This window comes from Antrostomus carolinensis, unplaced genomic scaffold, assembly GCF_000700745.2.
Source record: "Antrostomus carolinensis isolate BGI_N321 unplaced genomic scaffold, ASM70074v2 scaffold12556, whole genome shotgun sequence".
NCBI classification, from domain to species: Eukaryota; Metazoa; Chordata; class Aves; order Caprimulgiformes; family Caprimulgidae; genus Antrostomus; species Antrostomus carolinensis.
In genome coordinates, this window is record NW_010321246.1 from 10,880 (window position 1) to 27,875 (window position 16,996).

Consider the following 16,996-nt stretch of genomic DNA (forward strand, 5'->3'; position numbering starts at 1 on the left):
TGCTACCAAGACAGTCAATTCTAGAAAAAGCTGATCATTTTATCTTATAAATTTCTGTCCCACAGCAAATTGAAAGCATTTCAGAATAACTCAGTAACTGTAAGAGTAATCATCATCTGTGAGACAGGTAATCAGAACACAGAACTCTTGTTGTTCAGGCTATGTAGTATAGCTTATTAAACCAGGCTAACTCTGCTACAAAATAACTATAAACTTATTAAAAACCAGTATGTTTTCATCAGATGTATTGGAATATTCTGTTTCTTTGCCTACACAGAAGTACATATGCCCTCAAGCTAAATTAATAGTTCCTGTCATTTTCCTTTGATTATTTTTTGGGGTTGGAAATCATACCCCCTCAGATAAAGAACATAAAAACTTGAAGCAAATGAAGGAGAATTCATTAAAAAATGACCAAGTGTTTACTATTGAAACTTTTAATCTACACTTCTATCAAAGAGAATAAATTTCAAATAGCATTAAACTGTGTCTAAGGTTGAGGTTCAAATTTTGGGTTCATTTCTATTTCGTGCACTATGGATGAATCCCTGAAGATTGAAATATTTAAACCTATTAAAAAAATTGAAGAATAAATAGAGATATTAGAGATATTCTTCTAGAAGTTCTCTGCAAGTACATCTTGCTTCAACCAGCTTCTACCTTAAGAAAATAAGTCAAGCCTGAAGGCCTATCTTTTCAGAGTGATGGTATGAATTAGAGCACTTAGTACATCTTCCAAAAAAAGACCTTCCAGAAATTTTGTTATGTTTAAGATATTAAAAAACAGGTGCCTTCGAGAGGGTCTTGATTTGGATCTCAAAATGTGGTGCTTCCTAGAACATTATCACTACCCATTAAAAAATAAAAATAATTTAAAAAAAAAGGATAGAAAGATTGGTCAGAAATAGATTATGTATAAATAAAACCTTGCATCAACTCTAACAGTTTTATTTTGTATTCTTCTAGAAACAGTTGTGAAACAAACCAAACCAAACCAGAAAAGCTGTACAAAACACTGAACCCAAATAACCTCCTTAGCCACACATCTTACTCAGAGTTTGTACCACCCTCTTTCATAGTAAGAGATGATTAATAGGAATCTTGTATAATCCCTACTATGGGGACAGCTGAGACTATCAGCTGTGGACTCAACACTATTCCATACCTCCATCTGTCCCTTTTCTGTTGTAACTTGACAGTAAGGAAGTTTAAAAGATAATATTGCTACAGCAGGTCGTGGGAGTGTAGGAGGGAATCGGGCTCCTTTACAAGGAATACACCTGTGGAAGGGAAACAAAAAACACATCCAGTCCTCATCACCTGCAGTCACCAGTTGTTCCACATCTAAAGCACGTCTCCTAAAAAGCAAGATACCTTAAGAAGATTTGTTCTTTAAAAAGTAATAATTAAATTACTGCCTTAAGTATAGCAATATGTAAGATTGCATTAGAAAGGGTTATTTTTACATTGCAACCAATTAAAGATTTTTAAACCAGCAAAGCTCACACTGTTCTTGTTCACACAAGCAACTCCAAACGTGGCATATAACAGACACAGATCTCTATCTCACACAACATGTGATTTAACAGCTATTACAAAACATAAATGCAATTTATTCAAATTAGGAAGTACTGAACAATTGAAGGCCACTGGAAAAAAAGAGCAGCCACATCTACCATTTATTTTGACGAGGGATTTTGGACTTTGTGTGGAGAGTGCTGTGTTCAGACACACACAGGGAAAAAAAATAAGAAAAAAAAAGAAAAGAGAGTGGGGTAAAACAGATAAGCATACACTAAAAACACTAAAAGCATAAGCTTATTATTCCATTATATTTAAACTAGTGCTTTCTGGTAACAATCACTTAAGCAAAACATTGATTGGGGGAAGAGCTGTATTTCCAGCAGCACCAAGGCAGCATCGACAAAAATGTCTGGTTTTATAAGCTACTGTGTCAGACACTAGGGAAAAAAAAAGAGAGAGAACAGGAAGTATTAGTGTTCTGGTTATCTGTGTTAATTAAGGCACATGGTGTTTCTACAACAGCCCTCTCCCCTTCTTATCTTTAATATGCTAGTGGCTTTGAATAAAACATTTGTTGCAACTCGGAGAGCAGCACTATCTTTCTCAGAGTAGAAGGAAAAACCCACGATGGCAAACTCACAGTTGACCATCCCATCCATGTGATGTGTGCTGCACATTTTTGGTGTGTTTTCTGGAGGCCAACATTACTTAGTGATTTGGAGGAAGAAACAGACAGTGAATTGACATTCACCAGTGATAGCAAATCATTCTCTTATTAAAAAAAAACCCCAGAGGATTACAAACAATTTCACAGAAATTTAAATAAAATGCAGTCTCCCACCAAGCTCTACAACTGTGCATGACTAGCAAAGGAAAAGAGCCTAAATTTCAGTAAAATGTGCAAGCTGATGGATTCTGCCCTGGTAGGAATCACTGAATAAAGAGGACTACAAACAAAGCTTATTAACTAAAGACTGAGGATGCTTGTTACAATACAGAGAAACAGAGTTATTTAAACATCACCACTACATTTTATAAAGGAATGGCTAACTCTCAGCTAAATATGTGAGCAATATTACATACAAAATGGTTCTTCATGGACACAGTTTAAATATTAATATAACGATAGACAGCTCTGATTTATCTATGCCTAATGATGTAGATTAGTTACAGGACTGGATTCTTCTCAAGGGACAAAAGTGGGAAATATAGCTAAGCAAAAATACCAAAAAACCCAAAACAAACCAAAAAACCCCACCTCCCCCAAACCACGAACAGTAGAAGTAGATTCCTAACAGCAACCATAACTTTTCAGTAGGTTTATCTAGCAAAATGCAGCCTTATGAATGCGTCTGCATCAGAGATGGGATCTCCTATCAAAGTGCACACATCTGTTAGCCAAGGCAAAAAGCCACAATTAGTCACTTACACATCACAACACTCTAATGAGTTCATTCAAAAACAATTTAGTAATTAAACATTCATGTAGAACTAAATTTATTAACTAGATCACTTACTGTGCACATCTACTAGCCAGTTGTTTTAATGAAAGTTGTTTCTAGTTTTGCATAGTAAGAAGTGCTCTATAAATTAAAACCAAGAGGAACAAAGCATTTCCTTGTGAAGTATCTGACCTGAGCTGCTGGGGGTTTTCATGGATGCCAACAACCCAATAATGATCAGATTTTCCTTTGCAATGCTCTCTGGTGTCACACACCGGAATCCAAGTATTCCCAAATCCTCGGTTCAACATCCGCACGATTCCCTCGGAATCCATGTAACAAGGGGTACCTGTTTCATTACAAATTAAATCAATTATTGTGACAGGCAGCTAAAGCTTAAACTGGTGGATACAGTTCAGGAAGGACAGGGAACTGCTGGAGAGAGTCCAGCACAGAGCCACCAAGATGGTGAAGGGAGTGGAGCATCTCCCTGCTGAGGAAAGGCTGAGGGAGCTGGGGCTCTTTAGCTTGGAGAAGAGGAGACTGAGGGGTGACCTCATTAATGTTTATAAATATGTTAAGGGTGAATGTCAGGAGGATGGAGCCAGGCTCTTCTCAGTGATGCCCAATGGTAGGACAAGGGGCAATGGGTGTGAGCTGGAACACAGGAGGTTCTGCTTAAACTTGAGAAGAAACTTCTTTCCAGTGAGGGTGACAGAGCCCTGGGACAGGCTGCCCAGGGAGGGTGTGGAGTCTCCTTCTCTGGAGACATTCAAAACCCGCCTGGACACCTTCCTGTGTGATCTCATTTAGGTTCCTGCTCTGGCAGGGGGATTGGACTGGATGATCTTTCGAGGTCCCTTCCAATCCCTAATATTCTGTGACTCTGTGATTTACTATCCCAAATAGGACATCCTCTCACCCAAACAGCACAACCTAGCTGGGAAAAACTGGTTTCCTTAGAGAGATGCGCCACCTTCTGACAGACAACACTCCGGGCAGTTAACTGACAAGTTCAAATCTAAAACATTTTATGAAGAAATCAAGTTCATAATACCTGGGTAGATTCTCGAAGTTAACTGTTTTAAAATTACTTTTTCTGGTTATCATAAAAACTCCTCCCAAGCTACCAACTTTTTGGGGGAGGCTTTTGCCAAGATAGTTGAACCTGTCTGTTATGGTGTTCTAATGTAGTTTATTTCTTTTGCTGAGCAGGTCAACCTGTTGGCATACCAAGTTCTGGTAACATTCGAGTGTACTCTATTCATAGTAGAAACATATTAAAGATTTCTGATAAATATATTGAAAGAATAGAAAAATAGAATTTTGTTTAGTGTTGAGGAGACAAAAAAAAGTCTAGGTCCCAAGATCATAGAATCACAGACTGGTTGGGGTTGGAAAGGACCTTAAAGCTCATCCAGTTCCAACCCCCCTGCCAGCAGCAGGGACACCTTCCACTAGACCAGGTTGCTCAAAGCCTCATCCAACCTGGCCTTCAGCACTTCCAGGGAGGAGCAGCCACAGCTTCTCTGGGCAACCTGTTCCAGTGTCTGACCACCCTCACAGTGAAGAACTTCTTCCTAATATCTCATCTAAACCTCCCCTCTTTCAGCTTAAACCCATTTCCCCTTGTTTTGTCATCAGTTGCCCTTATGAAAAGTCACTCCCCAGCTTTCTTGTAGCCCCTTCAGGTACTGGGAGGCCGCTATAAGATCTCCCCGGAGCCTTCTCTTTTTCAGGCTGAACAGCCCCAACTCTCTCAGCCTGTCCTCACAGCAGAGCTGCTCCAGCCCTCGCATCATCCTGGTGGCCTCCTCTGGACTTGTTCTAGCTGCTCCAGACCATTACTAAAAGGGTATTAATTAGCCAAACTCTCCTCCAAAATTCCCCCAACAGTGTGGAGATTTCTCAACATCACTCACGCAGGTATTTCATACCTTCTGCAGAGAATCCAACCCACACCAAATAGGACTTTTTTGTCAGAGAAAGAGGGTCTCCGTGCAAAATCTGCTTTTTCTTTTTTCCTAGCTCCATCAGCTGTACTCCGAGACACTGGTCCCCATCAAACCCAGTACCTGGGAAGATGATGTTCAATGACTATGTTAGAAAACAAAAGAACTGTCTTGTCTCTTGGTTAAATTTAAGTTTTGAATAAAAAACTAATTCTAATACAGGGTTATCCATGAATACTGCTGTCAGACAAGCAACTATCTGTCATTTTGGACATACAAAGCATGCATAACAACTACTTCCTTAATTTCCTATAGTAATTAATTCTGGGATATCTGAAACCTGAGTTTAATGTCACTGTTATAAAATTCTCCCTTTCCCCACAGGTTAATCCAGGCATCTCAATGTAAAATGTAGGTTCTGCTGTCAGATGTCAAAGATCTGAGGGTTGTGACAGTAAAAGAATCATCAAGAAGAAGGATAAGCATCACCAAAAAGAAAAGAAGAAGGAGGGTAAGTAAAATACTTATATTTTTACATATTACATACAAATTAATTGGTGTTTGAAGTCAGTAACAGACAAGGATTGAAAACATAACCCCAGTTCAAAAAAGATGGAAGGGAGAAAACTACCTCTGTGATACATAATCATCAACTGCTCTCCATGTCCTGCCATAGACACCACTGGGCCTGGGAGACTGAAGATCTCTTTCTGAACTCCTCCAAGGGTAAAAACACGAACGAGCAAGGCACTCGTGGCACAAGCAGCCCAGCCTTGACCTAGACAGATAGCCTCAATGTCTTCATCCTTTGGCATGTCTACTGTCCACTCCTTGTTTGTATCCCACGAGCTAAAATGAATGCAGTGGAGCTTGCTAAAGGAGAGACAAAAGAACAAAAGTCAAACATCTCAACATGAAGAAAAAGACAATATGTGAAAAATATACCAATATATTATGTTTTTATCAGAAACTGGGAATCTGTGAAGGTCATAGAAAGTAACAATAGAATCACAGAATCATAGTATCACAGAATGGTTTGGGTTGGAAGAGACCTGAAAGCTCATCCAGTTCCAACCCCCCTGCCAGCAGCAGGGACACCTTCCACTAGACCAGGTTGCTCAAAGCCTCATCCAGCCTGGCCGAGAACACTTCCAGGGAGGGGGCATCTACAACTTCCTTGGGCAACCTGTTCCAGTGTCTCACCACCCTCACAGTGAAGAACTTCTTCCTCACATCTCATCTAAACCTTCGCTCTTTCAGCTTAAACCCATTTCCCCTTGTTTTGTCATTAACTGCCCTTATGAAAAGTCCTTCCCCAGCTTTCTGTAGAATTATAAGTGATCATTTGCAAAGGTGTTACTCTTATTATTCAAGAACTGAAGAGCCAGCTCGACCTCCAGCACCGTAGATTCAGAGCCTCTAAAGCCTGAAGCAGAGACAGTTTAGAGGTCTGAGGAAAGATATTTTTTATTTTAGATAGAAACAGGTATGTGTCCTGCTTAATTAACATTAATAAAAGCTGAAGGTGCTCGTTAGCCCTGAATATCAGCCCTCATTACAAGTCTAGCATATTTTGCTATCTTTCAAAGGGAAAAAAAATTAGGAATTTCTGTTCTGCCATCTTAACAGAACTGCAAATGACCAATTCACAGACACCACAGCTTTTGATACATTACCCACTTCAACTGAGGAAAAAAAAAAAATGACATTTTCAGAGTCAGATAACCAGTACATACCAATAATACCTTTTGTCCTGATTTTTTTGCTAGGATACAGTTAATTTTCTTTTCTTTAAATGGAAAAAGTGCTTTCAACTTATCACAACATTGTACATGTGAAAATAAAAAGAAAGTTCTTTCTTCAAGGTATTTCCACAGAAATTGTCAATAAAATATTGTTGCTATTGTTCTTAAGTGCAAGAACAAAGTCTAGCTGGCCCAGCTGCTTAAATCTTTCTTTGGTTTTCATAAACTTGTGTTCTTCACACTTCTAATCCTTTGGGTATCTCCAAACATGTCTCCTTAGCAACAGTATGAAAAGAAATAGCATAACCTTTACAATTTATCTTTGAGTTGAGCAGATTGAAAAACTATTGTTCATGTTTACAATTGCCTTTGAACTAGCAATGCATGACGTTTCCAGTCCATATATATATTTGAAAAAGGGATTTAAAAAAATCCTCAGGAAACAAAATACATCTTTCAGTATTCTTGAAGTCTTCAAGTGGGCGAGTGTGAAAATCCTCCTCAAAAGTGGTCCCATAAATAAAGACTACGATCAAAAGCAAAAAAATCTTAAAAAGTGAAGAAGCTGTAATTAAAAGCCCAAATATTTGAAACAAGCCAAGTGTAATTCCATACTACGGGTTTTGCAGAGCAAGGCCATGACTTACCTTGCAAGTTCCTCTGTACTCTCACAGGCTAGTAAAATAGCTTCAGTGGAGAGGTCAGCCATCGTGTGATTCAGAGAGTTTGGCAGGTGTGTTGCATGATGTATGGAGGTATCATGAAATTCTACATCTATAGCATTGTCTTGTTCATCATTGTAACAGCGAATGATACCAACAGAATTCCATACCTATAAAAAAACACCCCCGACAAAACCAAAAACAGATCAAGCATTCTTCCCTAAAACAGCCTGCTACAACCTCATCTGAAACCCTGTCCTGGGCACTGGTGAAGCTGCACCTTGAGTGCTGGGTTCAGTTTTAGGCCCCTGACTCCAAGAAGGACATGGAGGGGCTGGAGCGTGTCCAGAGAAGGGCAACGGAGCTGGGGAAGGGTCTGGAGCACAAGTGTGCTGAGTTCCCTTGTGGCTGAGGGAACTGGGGGTGTTGAGCCTGGAGAAAAGGAGGCTGAGGGGAGACCTTCTGGCTCTGGTCAAGTCCCTTGGAGGAGGGTGGAGAGAGGTGGGGGGGGGTCTGTTCAACCAAGGCCCAAGGGACAGGACAAGAGGAAATGGGCTCCAGTTGTGGCCAGGGCAGTTGAGATGGGATGTGAGGAAGAATTTCTTTGCTGAAAGGGTTCTGAGGCATTGGAAGGGGTTGCCCAGGGCAGTGGTGGAGTCCCCATCCCTGGAGGGATTGAAGACTCGTGTAGAACTAGTGCCTGGGGACATGGGTTAGTCATAGGGGACTTGTCAGTGTTGGGTTCATGGTTGGACTCGATGACCTTAAAGGGCTTTCCCAATCCAGACAATTCTGGGATTCTGTGAAACAACAGTAGGTTAGAGGCTGGAGGAAGATTGAAGACTTGTGTAGTTAAGACTTGTAGTTGCTAAAACAGTCAAATTAAACAGAAACTAGTTTCATCCTCATTTCTGTGCCATCTTTCTCCTTACAAAATTAAGTGTGAAGAATTTGCAGTTAGAAAGAAATAGTGAACGATTCACATAGAACACAAAAATATCGACAAGTTCTGTCTAAAATTGAATTTTTTAAAAGATCTGCTAGAATTCAATAGCACAGGTACAAGCTGTATAGCTTGCTTTTGTCTTAAAGCCAAGTATTTATTTCTACATCAAAAGCAACTGAAATGTAAAGTACAACATTATGCAGTCTTTGCATTAACACAAAAGCTGTTTGCCACTATTTAGCTTCACACTTTGAAGTATTTAAAAACAAAAAATCTTGGAAAAGATTAGATTAAGACACAGCAATAGCTGGACAATATTATCAAAGCAACCAGATCTATATAACCTCACAGCAGCAAGATTTACCATGAAACGATGCATGAGATGTGCAGGAGTGGAGCCAGACTGGAAAGGCTTTTGCTTGGGGGTTGGCATTGGCCCATTGTAGAAAGGCTGTTGTGTAGATGATGGTGGTAAAGCTGGAAAGCCACCAGTCTGATCATCATCATCATCATCTTCCTTGTCAAGAAGATTAGAACTAGCTTTTATCATCCCAATATCTAGAAGTTTTTTAAAAAAAATATATATATTTTACACATTATTATGAGATAATATAGTTTTAAAAAAAACCCAAACCAAACAGTCAAGATTTCTCTGGAAAAATAAGACAAAATATATCTGAGTAGAGGATGCCAGAGATCATCCCAACAACAGCACTAAAGCACCCTGGAAAATTAGTTAATTCTGTACCTAGTGAGTTATCATCATCATCAATTATTGCCCGTCTCAGATGGCCTGGAGTTGGCATAAGGTCATCATCATCATCACCATCATCTTCATTGGCTCCAGCCTTTGGGGAAGACTGTGGTTCAATCATATCTCCATTTAAATAGGCGTCATCTTCCCCATCAAAGAGATCATTGTAGTCTTTAGTCACTTTACTGGCAACCTAAAACCAGGTTAACAGTCATCATAAAACTTCTTTTGGATATGGAATTCAAGAAATGAATTAACACACAAGAGGGAACTTTCAACACACAAAACAGAATGTTAACTATAATTTGGTAATCTAAATAACCATGTTAATTTAAGAAATAATTGGTACTGATCACCTTGTCATCTGATTTCGTTTCACCACCGATATTTTCCAACAATCCCAGATTTCCTTCAGTATCTGTATAAGCGATTTGCTTATATTTGGGGTGCCATGCCAGTCCACAAATTGTGTAATTTTTCTCATGCTTCATCCTACAAAGAATATAAAAATACTGGATTTTTAGTAAGCTTCTCAGGGCAGAAACCTCCCCAACAGTTATTGTAAAATGAGGTAACATTTACTAGTATTAGAAAGGGATATTACAGTGACATTACATGTTATAAAACAAATAATAGGTCACCTTTAGAATAAACAGCTACTGTAAAAAAATACAGCAGGTCTTCCTTTTCTATCGAGAAAAATCATTTGTTTTAAAAAAAACCCCAAAAAAAATCAATCAGAACCATATTCTTAAAACAGGTTCCTGATACATGTTGAAAAGACAAAGTAATTCCCCAGCAGTCACACATTCCAGAACCACCCAGTTATAAAAAGAACATTCAGTTTTTTCTCTTGTACCAAACTGATGAGTCAACCCTCTATCTTTTCCACCCTTTAGTCCCACAAATAAATCCTCCCATTAATTATTTACATAATCTGCCTTTAATTCTTAATACAGGTGGTAGAGTAACAATCATGTTTCTTACCCAAAATATTCAGACAGACAAATCATTCCTTCTCTGCCTCACTTAGTCATATTTTTTTATTTTCTTTTTTTGAAAGAGACATGTTTTAACTAACCAAGATAAGGTACAATTTGTCAGTTTATCCTTTTGTGCCTCCAGATGAGGATGGCTGACTGATGTATCTGTATTTCCCTCTCCCTTTAGAAAATACACCTTACTGCCAATAATCTTGGGGTTTGGGATGTGAAGAAAATTTCTTTCAATCAAAACTATCATTTAATCAACTATTAATAAAAGATATTTGCACACAGAAAAATAGACCATAGAATTGGAACAAACCCCACATGCATACTGGATATGGTGGGGGAAGGCAAAACAATGCCACATTTCTACCTACCACCAAGAGATACACTCTTGTGGAAGCTGCTTCCTGGTAAAATTATATGGCAGCCCTTGGATTCCCTTCTGCATAAGAATATTAGTCCACCCCACTGGAGTTGCACAAGAGAAGAGTCCTCCTCTTGCTCAAGTCTAGACAGAGCAGTGGCCCTGCCTCCCAGCATCACCCAGATCCAATGTAGCTCTCTTTTGACCTGTGTGCTTTGGCTCCCTCTCTGTGGGAGTGCTCCCAGCCCCATCACCAGCTGACAGACCATCTAAGAGGCCAGGTAAATGGTATTCTTCGATCTGAACCTTCACAGAATCCCAGAATTGCCTGGATTGGAAAAGATCATCAAGTCCAACCATGAACCCAACACTGACAAGTCCCCTATGACTAACCCATGTCCCTCAGCACTATGTCTACACGACTCTTCAATCCCTCCAGGGATGGAGACTCCACCACTGCCCTGGGCAACCCCTTCCAATGCCTCAGAACCCTTGCAGCAAAGAAATTCTTCCTCACATCCAACCTCAACTGCCCTGGGCACAACTTGAGGCCATTTCCTCTTGTCCTGTCCCTTGGGCCTTGGTTGAATAGACCAACAATAGCTTTGTATGCTGTCTCCTGGGTGCCATCTTTCAGTGGAACATCAGCACAAAACCTAAAGATTTGCCCTGTATATCCTATTAAGGTTTTTCAAGATGCTCAGTTCTACATTTGCACAAAAAGGTTTTGCAGAAAAGATAACTAAATTATATTTCAAGAGAAAAAAAACCCAAACATATACTTAGGGATTTATGGAACAACACTGAATACCTCTCTATGCACTCCTGGGTTTCCGTATTCCACACCACTATACTCCCATCCACACTTCCAGCTGCCAGATACTGCCCACAAGGAGACCAGGCCACAACATTCAAGGGCTAAGGAAAAAATAAAAAATAGAAAAAAATAAAAATGACCAATGCATGCACAGCATTCATAATCTGGAGTTTAAAACAGACATATTCTGGAATAATAGCAAAAAAATAATAATGATCTTTAGCAAATCATAGCCAACCTCCTGAGCTGCTTTAGGTAGTTCCCTGCAAGAATTATTCTTTAAAGATAGCACACTTATTTTTTTCCAGGAATATCCATCTTCTGTCACTAAACGCTGCCATGAGGTCGAACAAAACCCTATTCTAGTCACATAGACAGAAACATATTTTGCAAACTCAGCACTAAACATAGCTTTATTTATTTTGAACTTAATATAGTTCCATAAATGAAAATCCAAGACTGTGTGTTCTGTATCTCAGTAACACTAGCAAAGTGGTCCTTTTTAACCCAAAGGTTTCCAAGTATAAAGTGAGGTCAAAAGAAAAAAGGATGGCACAATGAAGGCTACTATGTAGCTAAATTTCAGCTTAATAAAATATAAAGTGAACAACTGGTCTCTCTGTTCTGTACAGAAATAATACTCTTGGCATTTTCCCTAAAAAGCTATGTATTTAGGGCCATTTGTGAAAACAGATGTTGTTCAGCTGCAGCTGCTGACTCACCAGTAGACCTTAGAGATCCAGTGGATTACTATAAATGAAAGAGGGGAACCAGAGCCACATAAAGATGTGTTTGACACTCATCTAGTATCTCTTGCCTCGTTTTCCAATAGAGTAACAGGATCAGAAATTAAATAGAAAATATAAGCAATTGTTACCAAGTGGGGGAAAGGAAAAAAACCAAAACAAAAAAAAGATATAGTGTCCAGAAGATAATTTCTAGCAGAATAACATTTACATTATGGAATATTTATCAAGCACCTGGTCTATGTACCTACCTGTGCGATGAATGTATCTGATAAATCGAATTGACTATCCCAGGTTTCTCTTCTGTACAGTTTAACAACTTTATCTACAGGAATTGCCAGCAACTGTTCAAAGGAAACAAGAATCAGACGATTTAAAACCAGTTACCTTTCAACGAGAACATTCAAAGAGCATAGCTCCTTCATTCAGGAGTATTACAGTTGTGACTGCCTCAGTAATTAACAGTTCTCTAGCATCCTAACGATGCCAACTGAGAAAGTAAATAAAGTAACTTAAGTTACAAGGTTCTTTAATGTTTTCCACATGCAACATAACAAAACACGCCTGTTTTTATTTTAATCTTCATTTTTTTCTGGCCGAACACTGAAGACAATGACAGCTGCACCGTAAGGTTAGTAGTTCTCATTTATGAAACAGCTAACAAAGCTAACAAACACATAAAAATAGTGTTCAGTGCTCTGAGGACAAGGCTTCTGTTCTCCTTTTCCCTTCCTCCCCAAAACTCTTTTGACCAGGTGACAATTTCTCAATAAATCTTATTTGAATAGCTGATTCCTGAAATAGCTCATTTAATCTTTCACAAAACTACATGAATGTTACTGCCTGTTCATTTTTTTAGGATTTGGTTTTTTTTCAAGACTTCTAACAATTTGCTTTGTAAGAGAAGCGAGACAACTACTTACATTTCAAGTATGTGTGAAGAATTAGCCTAAAAATGAATGTATTTGTTTATATGCAATAGGGATATTGAAACAATTTGTACTGCAGGTGACATGCTATCTTCCACAGAGAAGTTATATGTAATGCTACCGTAGCAGCCAGGTATTCTGAAGAGTGGACACAGGTGGACAAGACACAAAGGCTAAGTTGGGGAAACAGAAGATTATTCAGGTAAGAACTGAATAATCAGTGAGGGAACACTGGGAAATACTCTTTAGATCCAGTACAGTGGAATGTCAATAAAGGACGAATAGGCTCTGACACACCTGGAAGTGTTCAAGGTCAGGTTGGATGAGGCTTTGAGCAACCTGGTCTAGTGGAAGGTGTCCCTGCTGCTGGCAGGGGGGTTGGAACTGGATGAACTTTAAGGTCCCAAACCATTCTGTGATTCTATGAACAATTTTTCCAAATCTCCAACTTTCTCTCAATCCCTTGTCCTTTACTTCAAGCGTAGCAGGGCATGCCTCATTTCACACAGGTTCACATTTATCTGCTCCTTCCTCCTCTCCTCTTTGCAGTATCAGATGCTGCAGAGACGTTCTAGGCTACGTGCTACAGAGACATGTATAGAGCTGTACTAACTCCCAAACCTTCTGATTCGTGACCCATATGTAGCTCTATTGCAGCAGGACACACACAATGTGCGACACCTGTAGTATGTTCTATTATCAGCACCACCTTTAGTCACAACAGAATCATAGAATCACAGAATGGTTTGGGTTGGAAGGGACCTGAAAGCTCATCCAGTCCCAACCCCCCTGCCAGCAGCAGGGACACCTTCCACTAGACCAGGTTGTTCAAAGCCTCATCCAGCCTGGCCTTCAACACTTCCAGGGAGGGGGCATCTACAACTCCCTTGGGCAACCTGTTCCAGTGTCTCACCACCCTCACAGTGAAAAACTTCTTCCTAATATCTCATCTAAACCTCCCCTCTTTCAGTTTAAACCCATTTCCCCTTGTTTTGTCATTAGTTGTCCTTATGAAAAGTCCTTCCCCAGCTTTCTTGTAGCCCCTTCAGGTACTGGGAGGCCGCTATAAGATCTCCCTGGAGCCTTCTCTTCTCCAGGCTGAACAGCCCCAACTCTCTCAGCCTGTCCTCACAGCAGAGCTGCTCCAGCCCTCAGATCATCCTGGTGGCCCTTCTCTGGACTAGTTCTAACTGGTCCATGTCTCTCTTGTGTTGGTGGCTCCAGAACTGGACGCAGTATTCCAGGTGGGGCCTTACAAGAAAGGGAACAACTTACTAAGGAAATATTTACAGAGCAAGATTACTAATAGGGTAAAATTAAAGTAGAGAAAGACAGAACTCCTTGGATGCTCTGTTGTGAGCAATTTGATCATATCCCTCGTGTACAATATTCCTTCCTATTCAGCACAACACGACTGTTTAACGTTGTTTTGGGCTGAGAGATGGACTACTGCCAAACACAGCCTGGAGCTTAAGCAAGTAATCATTTTCCAGGTTTTTATTTTTCCTAAATGGGAACTTCACCCCAAATATTTTCTTTAGTCCCAGGAGTTGCAATTTGGGCTTACCCAGATTGAATTCTACTGTTGAACTCCCAAAAAGAAAAGAAAAATTAAGATGTGGCTAAAACAATGTCACTTACCTTCCCACTGCCAGGTTGCCAGCCAAGCCTGCATATTGATTTAGCATTTATCACATCATTACATTTCTGCAGCAGTGGCCAGCTTGTCGTGCATGTCTGAAAACAAAATATTAAACAAATGAGTTTTCTTGCTCTGTGAAAATCTACTGCATAGTACAAATTCTTAAAGGAAAAGTGTGGAAAAAAATGAAAAGGAAAAATTTTTGGAACCTTTTGGTTTTTGGAACTTAAACACATCATTTTTGGAACTTAATAATCTCTTTCATCCAAATACAACAGTACCTACTGCCTTAAAAAAAATAAAATCAGAAAAAATGTCTTGCCAATATGGACCTGAAACTATTTTAATGAAAGTACAACTACTTCTAACAGAAATAAGATCATAGAACAAGTGTTTCTAATCAAGTACAGAACAAATGAGCTCACATATTTTTAGGTTACAGAGAAGTCTGGCCAAATGCATTTCTCAAACCCAAATCAACTGCAGCAAGGTGACACACATCCGCCTGAATCTCACCACAGCAGGATAAAGAATGAATGGCTATATCCTCAAATTACAGCACAGATACATACATCATACTGCCACAGTCCCAGGACACTGTTAGTGTAATTGCCCCCAAAGGCACCCACTGTCAGTCTGGGACATGAGATTTTGCATTAGAAGTATGCTTTTGTTTTAAAAAATAGCAATCCACAAGTGCAGGGGCACATTTTCAACTGTGCTTGCAGGAATAATTCAACATAGACTCTTGTTTCACTCAATTGCATTTAGGAAAAATAATCACACAGACATATGCAGAATTGCCTTATTAAAACATCCACCTGAAACCCTATTTTCAAATTCGTTAGAGTTCCACGAGCAGAGACTAAATCTGATTCTCTCACTAAATCTGATCTCTTGCCCTGAACTATTTCAGCCAAATATTGCCAAGCTGAGCACGAAGACTGTATTTCTAATGAATTATGTTCTTCAAACTGTGATTTACATCCTTCTTCTGAGAAACTCTTGTGAAGTTTGTAACAAACAAACAAAAAGTGGAATAGCAAGTCCCCTATCAATAGCCTTAAAATCATTCAAATCTAAAAGGCTGAAATGCACTGAGTTGAACTTCCAAGTCCTTAGAAAACCAAGTATGTGTGCCATAGGTGGAGAGCAGGAGATGCTGAAGCTACACTGTGTTCCTAAGTCCCCTATCAAAGAAAAAGGTCATCATCATGGGCATCATCTCAGTGATCCTGGCACATGAAATCCATATTGCTTCCTAATCCTAAATCAAAGTAATTGTGTTCCTAACGAGATTAACCAACCAGATCACTTATAAAAGAATCACAGACTGGTGGGGGTTGGAAGGGACCTCAGGAGATCATCCAGTCCAACCCCCCTGCTAAAGCAGGTTCCTTACAGCAGGTTGCACAGGAAAACATCCAGGTGGGTTTGAACACCTCCAGAGATGGAGACTCCACCCCCTCTCTGGGCAGCCTGTCCCAGAAGATACTGTGTAGCATCTCAGAGCATTATTCCACCTTCACCAGTCAGTCTACAACCCTGAAAATTATTTATTGTTTCATAGGAAGCTTGGTAAAAATAAATAAAACCAAAATATACCTACATAGTTGTTCATTAGAATAAAAATACTTCCTTAACCCTGAAAGCAATGAGCTGAAAATCTGAAATGATGAATCTGATGTCAATATCTTTACACAGAAGTGTTATTCCTGCATGTGCTGAGGGCAAAATACACAATGTTGGCCAATGAAGAAAGATGAACAGAAAAAATCAGGGATTCCACAGACAGGAAGAATAATCCACAGCTAGCCAGGCAACCTTTCATAATCAGGTTTTGGAATTTCTCCCCTAAATAGATAAAAGTATTCTGTTACTCTAAAGTGTAGTTAGATTTCTTCCCCAAAAAGAAAACCCTATTCCAACAAAGTCATTTCAGTCCATCTCTTCTTGCTGTCTGTGAAATCTTGGATATCTTATGAAAGACTGAACTCTGAAAGGCAAGTCTTTTACCTGATCTGCTATTTTCCACACTCTGACAGAACCATCACAGCTCGCTGATGCCTGTGTAAGAGATTTTTGTAAACAAATTAATAAGAACATAGAGAAATTAATGCTATAAAATTGAAAATATCCCCATAACCAATGCTATGAACACATAATAATAGTCATCTTTAAAAAGAAAGCCTCCCTGTTTAAACCATTTTAAGTCTTAAAACTTTCTAATACTGTCATCTTGATAATTGTACTTGACTCCAAGCTACAAACCCTCATACTTCAAGTGAGCTGCTCATTTGCAAAAAAGGCTCAAAATTAATATGAAATCTCTTTAGTGAGCCATCTTTTCCCCTCTAAAATCAAATCAGCATTAGATTCCAGAAGAACATAGACAGTAATTGAATAGTAAAGCAAAGACCCAAGTTCTCCTGGGAGGCAACAAGTTGCGACACACTCCATCATCAGTAAGGTCAGCTGAAATTA

At 39.3% G+C, this 16,996-nt stretch overlaps 1 protein-coding gene across 1 annotated transcript in view; it reads right to left on the reverse strand.

Moving 5' to 3' along the window:
* WDHD1 (WD repeat and HMG-box DNA binding protein 1) overlaps positions 1-16,579 on the reverse strand; it is a gene marked incomplete at its 5' end in the record, with an annotated part of 26,211 nt that extends 9,632 nt beyond the window's left edge. Inside the window, 12 exons of the mRNA XM_010169870.1 lie at positions 1,166-1,280; positions 3,159-3,315; positions 4,904-5,041; positions 5,550-5,791; positions 7,311-7,495; positions 8,636-8,829; positions 9,020-9,218; positions 9,382-9,517; positions 11,190-11,296; positions 12,193-12,285; positions 14,512-14,607; positions 16,529-16,579. Coding sequence (XP_010168172.1) covers positions 1,166-1,280; positions 3,159-3,315; positions 4,904-5,041; positions 5,550-5,791; positions 7,311-7,495; positions 8,636-8,829; positions 9,020-9,218; positions 9,382-9,517; positions 11,190-11,296; positions 12,193-12,285; positions 14,512-14,607; positions 16,529-16,579 — 1,713 coding nt within the window. The remainder of the gene's footprint in view (positions 1-1,165; positions 1,281-3,158; positions 3,316-4,903; positions 5,042-5,549; positions 5,792-7,310; positions 7,496-8,635; positions 8,830-9,019; positions 9,219-9,381; positions 9,518-11,189; positions 11,297-12,192; positions 12,286-14,511; positions 14,608-16,528) is intronic.
* Positions 16,580-16,996: the final 417 nt, after the last annotated feature.